The 6,956-nt window shown below is 36.8% G+C and overlaps 1 protein-coding gene across 2 annotated transcripts; it reads left to right on the plus strand.

Moving 5' to 3' along the window:
* The first annotated feature begins 318 nt into the window (after nt 1-318).
* Nucleotides 319-6,541, plus strand: rsad1 (radical S-adenosyl methionine domain containing 1). 2 transcript variants are annotated; one of them, XM_079894750.1, is made up of 10 exons: nt 319-572; nt 654-787; nt 2,669-2,873; nt 2,969-3,334; nt 3,558-3,621; nt 4,707-4,854; nt 4,954-5,008; nt 5,189-5,292; nt 5,401-5,747; nt 6,404-6,541. In XM_079894750.1, exons 1-9 carry the CDS (start codon nt 402-404, stop codon nt 5,591-5,593), a joined length of 1,440 nt encoding a protein of 479 aa, XP_079750876.1. In that variant the 5' UTR covers nt 319-401; the 3' UTR covers nt 5,594-5,747; nt 6,404-6,541. The 2 variants fall into 2 exon arrangements, with proteins under 2 accessions (XP_079750876.1, XP_079750877.1); XM_079894751.1 differs by having other exon boundaries at nt 4,737-4,854; nt 6,404-6,540.
* Nucleotides 6,542-6,956: the final 415 nt, after the last annotated feature.

Consider the following 6,956-nt stretch of genomic DNA (forward strand, 5'->3'; position numbering starts at 1 on the left):
ATTAATTTTGGACTTGTCATTAATGTGGAGTTATATTGAATATGACTTTTGATAAGATGAATCAGAGTAGGGGAAATAGCTTTAATGACATAATTAAATTCCTTAAAATGCACAGGGAAGCTATGGATTCGCATGAATTGTTCGTATGTTCAAAGCTTTCCATAATTATCAAACATATTCATGAGATGATTAATATCCCTGTTAAACCAATTCCTTAAAAATAAGGATTTATTGGCAACCAATAGCAATATTCAAAATAAAGGAAGTGTGAAAAACACAAAACAAACAAAAGCACGAAGTTGAGCTTTGTGACGCAATGTGTGTTGCAGGGAAATAGCGCCGTGTAGAAAACATGGCAGAAGCAAGCAGCACACATGGAAGCATAACTTGACTAGTACAGTATGTCATTTATGTATGACATATTTTTTTACAGTCTGTGGCCGAGACGAGCTTTACTCAGACAACATCACGCTCTGCAGTGTTTGGGAAGGGCGGTCGCGTCTGTACGGTTGAGATTTATCGCCACTCACAGGCTGCCTCCTCACGCAGATGAAGCGTCACTTTATGTCCATGTGAGTGATTGTCAAATAAGTAAAATGTAAAGAAGGGAAATGTAGCCTATTATAACTGTCTCTATTTCTCCTTTTCTACAGTGGCCATATTGCCTGAAAAGATGCTCCTATTGCAACTTCAACAAGTATATTCCTCGGAGTCAAAACCATGGGGTCATGACAGAATGTCTGCAGAAAGAGACACAAACCTTACTGCAACTCAGTCAAGTCTCCCGGTCAGTGTAACAGAGTGAATTAGCACACTTATAAAAGGAGAACTTATTATTACGGAAATAATCTACCTTTAAAAGAATATACATAAGTGCATGTTATTTGCAATTAAATGAAAGTGTATTCGAAGCTGATCTGCTTTTGTGACCTACTTAAAGGGACAGTTAAAATTCTGCCATCAATTTCTATGAGTTTCTTGCTTCTGTTGGACACAAAATAAGATATTTTGAAGAATGTTAATGTCCTCGCCGGAGCAACAGCAGCATTCAAGTAAGAAATGTATTCTTAGTAAAGCTACTAAAGTTAATCGATCAAGAGCAGTGAGTGATTTTCTGTTTTTCTTTTATTGTTTGATTCATGTTAACAGCATAACAGTATAGCCTATATCACGCTTCTTTCACTTTAATACACACTATGCAATTTCTTGCTGTTTACGTTCACAGACATAACTGACTGTGTTTATGTGAACTTTGTGTGTTTTGGACATAACCTTGTGTGTATTTGACAGTTTAACCCTTTTTGCCATATGGCAACAATTAATTTCTACTAATTTCCTTGTTATTCAGGATTGTTTTTTAATATATTGCGCTTTGGGAATTAAAATGCAGGCCTTACGGTAGCCAATGATGTGCTGTTTTTAAGTCAAATTACATGTGAATGTCCCTCCAAAACTCTCTTTCCCACTGTCACCCTCACACAGAAGACATCTGTAAAAGTGCTCCAGAAATTGCTCTATTAACCTCATTTCTTAACATCTCTTCTCAAGGGGGATCTTTGATAAGTAAATTAGATATTTTTATTCACAAATCAACTTTGTCTAACAAAGTTTTACTGTAAATTGAGAAAATATCAATGTTTTCAAATGGCAACGCTGTACCACTATGGAAAAATAGGTATGTTGTGAAACTACCACAGTGGAATTGCAGTAATGCATTTCCCCTTTGGGATTTTTTATAGATAGTAGCATCAACAATATGATTGCAGTTATTTATTTATTTGACGTTTTTATTTTAGTATAGTTGTTTTTATGTATAGATAACAAACACATTTTTTTTTTCAGAAAATGAATACAGCAATATTTTACGGAGAGGCCAATAGGAAGAGTGCAGAGTTAGCTCTTCCATGTGATGAGAGTGAGGATGAGTTAACCAAATTATAGGGAATTATAGGGATTAAATGATTGGGATCTACTTATTTTTGGTTTGCATGAGCTTCTATATTAGTATATTAATCTATCAATTTTAAGAGAAATGTGCATTTAAATAGTAAAGAAAATCTTAATTTTATAGAAAAACTACTTTTTTGACCATATTCCATTGTGGTACAGCGTTGCCATATAGCAACGTTTCCCTAAGTAGAAGTATCATTATTATTATTTTTTTATCTTTTTTGATTTGTATGATTGAAGCTATTTCATGTAATAAAAACTTAATTAAAAAAAATATTTCATGGTTAGAACATAATTCATACCATAGAGGGTTAAGCACAATAACTCATGAAAGAGAACTTAGTTTAATACTTACGGGACGCTCCGTCTGGCATCCAGCTCTCTGATATATTGCTTTAAAACGCATGTAGATAATAAACTTTCATGATGATGAAGAACTACAATGTCACATTAGCTTGACCACAATAGAGATGATAATCAAAACCAAACAGCTGTTTTAGTTTTTGGCGGAGTATCCGAGGTACAAGCTGTAAAGGCACAGCCCTCTTCTGGAAAGCGGGTGCGGGGAGCAGTAGCTCATTTGCATTTAAAGATGCATGCACAAAAACAGCATGTTTTTCCCTTCCACTCAAAAATGGAGTGGAGTAAAAAAGGATAATAGGTCCCCTTTCATTTTTGGGTGAACTATCCCTTTAATTTGTGCTGTATTGTTCCCTAGGATCAGCTCAGTGTTTTTTGGAGGAGGAACACCTAGCTTGGCTCAGCCCTCCACGATCGATGCTGTCTTGGAGACTGTTTCCAAAAACGCCCATCTCTCAGATGATGCAGAGGTCACCCTGGAAGTGAACCCTACACCTGCCGGAAAAGCTAGTCTGAAGGACTTCATGTTGGCAGGAGTTAACCGCTTTTCTATTGGAATTCAGGTACGCTGCTTGCACACATGCCACAATCAGATGTTATGTAGCTGTGGTCAAAAACGTACTTAGAGTCTCCATAGATCTAATGATATTTTCCACAGTCTCTGAATGATGATCACCTGAGGACACTAGGGAGGGATCACAACTCCCAGTATGCTCTCCTCACAGTGTCAGAGGCCAGGACGCTCTGCCCGGGACGTGTGTCAGTGGATGTCATGTTTGCTCTTCCAGGTCAAAGCGTAAAGTCATGGGAGAGTGAGCTGGAGAAATTGCTGCCGGTTTGTGACGATCACGTTTCACTGTATCAGCTGACTTTGGAAAGGGGTACCCAGCTTTTTAAACAGGTTGAAACCGGGGAACTAAGCGTGCCTGGTGAGGATGTCACTGCTGACATGTACAAATCAGCACGCAGAGTCTTAGAGAATGCTGGGTTTTGCCAGTATGAGGTGTCCAACTTTGCCAAAAACGTAAGTTATAATTTCTTATGTTCTTATACCTATAAGCTGTAAAAAGTATCAAAATAAGAAGTAGTCCTAGCAACACCAAGGTCATGTGTTTGATTCCCAGGCATGTAATGCACTGAAATTTGCTTTAGATAAAAGTGTCTTCTCAATGAATAAATGCTATATTATATCATTATTTGAAATGTTTAAGTGTAATCTTGGTTTATTGATTATGTGCTCATTGTAGAACGCTGTCAGTGAACACAATATCGGATACTGGAGGTCCCATCAGTACATCGGTGTAGGCCCAGGTACATTCATGCACATGTACTACTCTTTCTAAAGAATTTTTTGAAAGATATTAATACTTTTATTTAGCAAGGATGCACAAAATTGATCAAAAGTGACCGTAAAGACATTTAGAATGATTTATAATATCTAGTTCAGTCATGAAACTCTAAGGCCCTGTTAGATGATGTTTTGATGTGTTTTGGTCATTGGATCACAAGTAGACGAGAGAAACAGATTCCCTGGTGTTTTAATCCGTCTCTTTTGTCCACTTTCAACCACTTCTGTCCTGATTTCTTCGAGGGGAGGGTCTATGGGTTGGTAAATCTATGGGCTTTTTCGGATCTTTCGATATAATGGACAAAATTATATTGCACAATTTACATATGAACGCGACAGGAGACGACACATCATTTTGATATGATGATTTGATGCTCAGGAAACACAAATGATTATTATCAATGTTGAAAACAGTTTTTGCTACTTAACATTTTCATGGAATTAATGATACCATTCAAACATTTGTGGTAAGATATGAGAGAAATTAATACTTTTACTCACCAAGAATGCATTAGATTGATCAAAAGTGACAGTGAATACATGTATTAAAGATTTCTATTTAATATATGCTTTAATAAAATGTATTAAATGCAAATAAATGCTGTTCATTAAACTTTCTATTTATGAAATAATCCTGATATAAGTATCACCATTTCCACATAAATGTTAAGCAGCACCTGTTTTCAACACTGATAATAATAAATGATAATAATAAATGTTTCTTGAGCACCAAACAACATATTAGAATGATTTCTAAAGGATCGTGTGACACTGAAGACTGGAGTAATGATGCTGAAAATTCAGCTTTGATCACAGGAATAAATTACATTTTAAAACATATTAAAATAGAAAACAGTAATTTTAAATTGTAATTGTTTCAGATGTAACTGTTTTTACTGTATTTTCGATCAAATAAATGCAATCTTTGTGAGCAGAAGACTAATACATATACATATATAACCAACCTCAAACTTTAGAATGTTAGTATATAAACTATGATAGACTGATCTTACAGAAACACACAGTAAGATTTGTCATGATCTGTTAGGGGCTCATGGGCGCTTTGTGCCGCGTGCAGTGGGAGGAGCTCAGAGAGAAGCACGAACCCAGACTTTAGAGCCAGATGTTTGGATACGGGAGGTTCAGCGTCACGGTCACGGGACACGCCGTCGAATACAGCTTGACCATCGTGGCCTGTAAGTGCATCTGACATGCAGTCCACACACAACTAGCTGTGTAAGCAATCGCACAATCTGTTGCTGAGTTATTGAATCAGATCATAATTGTATCTGCAGGCTGGAGGAGGTTTTGGTCATGGGTCTGCGTATGAATGAAGGAATCACCCAGCAGGTAAAATGGACCGCTTCTTAACACAGCATAGTTCAGGTCACATTTTGAACCAATTATGTTTTGCTTTTTACAAAATACATTATTTATACAACATGTTAATATTTAACGGTAGTTTGACATGCTAATGCTCTTTATATATGAACCAATGCCTTTGATATTTTTGCTTATGAAATGGTGTAGCACTGGGAGTTATTCAGCCCAGAAGCTGACCTCCAACTAATTTTTGGGATGTCAGAAACCGTTCAGGAATTTCAAGCAGGCGGGCTCCTAATACTTAATGACAGGTAATGTTTATGGCTACAAAACTCTTTTTTCTTTTAAAGTAACCCAAGTGTGATAGTTCATTTTTTACTTGTACATCAGTTCCCACCTGATGCTTAACTTTATTTTAGGGGTTTGCGGTGTTCCTGGGAAGGATTAGCGTTACTGGACAGCATCTTGCCCACAATGCTGCTAGAATTAGAGACGTTTTTCCAAAGCAGGGTTTCTGTACATCAGCAGAATCACAGACATTCAGAGAAACATGAGACAGAGATAATGGGTAATAAGGTCAACATGAAACAAATGCATCCATGTGGAGATTGAAGAAGTGTTTACTCTTGAAGAAGGAACGTGGGTCAATGACGTGACACGTTTTTTCCCCCCATCTATTAATTTATTCGCAAATACTGAACATTAAAAAAGCATTGCATACATGACTTTAATGCATCTCTTCAATGTAAACATGCTTTTAATTTCTGTATTAAAGGAGAACTCCGGTCAATTTTAACATTGAGCTCATTTTTTTGTACATTTGGAGTGCTGTCAATACAGAGAACAACGACAAAAATCGGTGTTGCCTACACCGTGTTATCCTCTTTTTAAAATTTGCACCCTGTTGACTTAAATGGGACAAGTTTTAAACCTGCTTTTAGCCTCTTAACATCCTTGATGTGTCATTGTGTGTGCACATACCTGTATTTACATCCTGTTTTCGGCTGAAGTCCACAGTAGTCGATTGTCGAGTTCGGGAGCATGATCGTACGTACTAAACCTATACGCGTGAACTCGACAATCGATTACTGTGGGCTTCGACCGAAAACAGGATGTAAATACAGGTATGTGCGCTGGCTGAAATAACATCATTTTTATTCATATCTTTCACATCTACTGCAGTCAGATTCACCGTGTTCACTCTGAAGGAATCACTCACATGGCTGTGCACTTGTAATGACACATCAAGGATGTTAAGAGGCTAAAAGCAGGTTTAAAACTTGCCCCACTGAAGTCAACAGGATGCAAATTTTAAAAAGAGGATAACACAGTGTAGGCAACACCGATTTTTGTCGTTGTTCTCTGTACTGACAGCACTCCAAATTTACTAAAAAATGAGCTCAATGTTAAAATTGACCGGAGTTCTCCTTTAAAACTCTGTTTAATTTGTTTAGGGGGTTCGGGGTGTATAAAGTAAAAAGTCAGGATGATATGATCTTTATATATTTAAGAAGAATTCAATTTTATGTTTTCTAAATAAATATCTCATTGTTAACCATTTATCCTTGCTTACGTTTAATTTTTTTGACCTTGTGATGTTTAATCAAAATGTCATACCTGTCATATTTTCCATTTAAAATGACAGAGTTCTCTCTGGTGACATATGCAGGACTTGTCCAATCATTTAGTCTACCTAAACCCCGCCCACATCTCAAAATCCAATCAACCACCAATGCATAAAACCAAGTTCCCATCCTAGTTTTTTTCTTTGTCGATAATCCGTATGTACATCACAATACGGAAGAACTTCTTCTGAATCAATTTCTGGTTCAAATATATGTCTGAATTAAACTAGTAATTCCACTTGCCATTGTGCAGCGTTTACTACAGTAAAGTTGAGCGAGTGGATCTCTGAGCTGGTGTGAGTGGAGGTGGGGATAATTTGCATATTCATAGAACCAAGTATACTAAAAGA

The sequence above is a fragment of the Squalius cephalus genome (genome assembly GCF_949319135.1).
Source record: "Squalius cephalus genome assembly, chromosome: 1".
Classification (NCBI taxonomy): Eukaryota; Metazoa; Chordata; class Actinopteri; order Cypriniformes; family Leuciscidae; genus Squalius; species Squalius cephalus.

Coding starts and splice junctions, on each gene's coding strand:
- rsad1 (XM_079894750.1), top strand. CDS start 402: ATGTCATTTATGTATGACATATTTTTTTACAGTCTGTGGCCGAGACGA. Junction 3,622..4,706: donor GTACATCGGTGTAGGCCCAG/GTACATTCATGC, acceptor ATGATCTGTTAG/GGGCTCATGGGCGCTTTGTG. Junction 5,293..5,400: donor CTCCTAATACTTAATGACAG/GTAATGTTTATG, acceptor ACTTTATTTTAG/GGGTTTGCGGTGTTCCTGGG.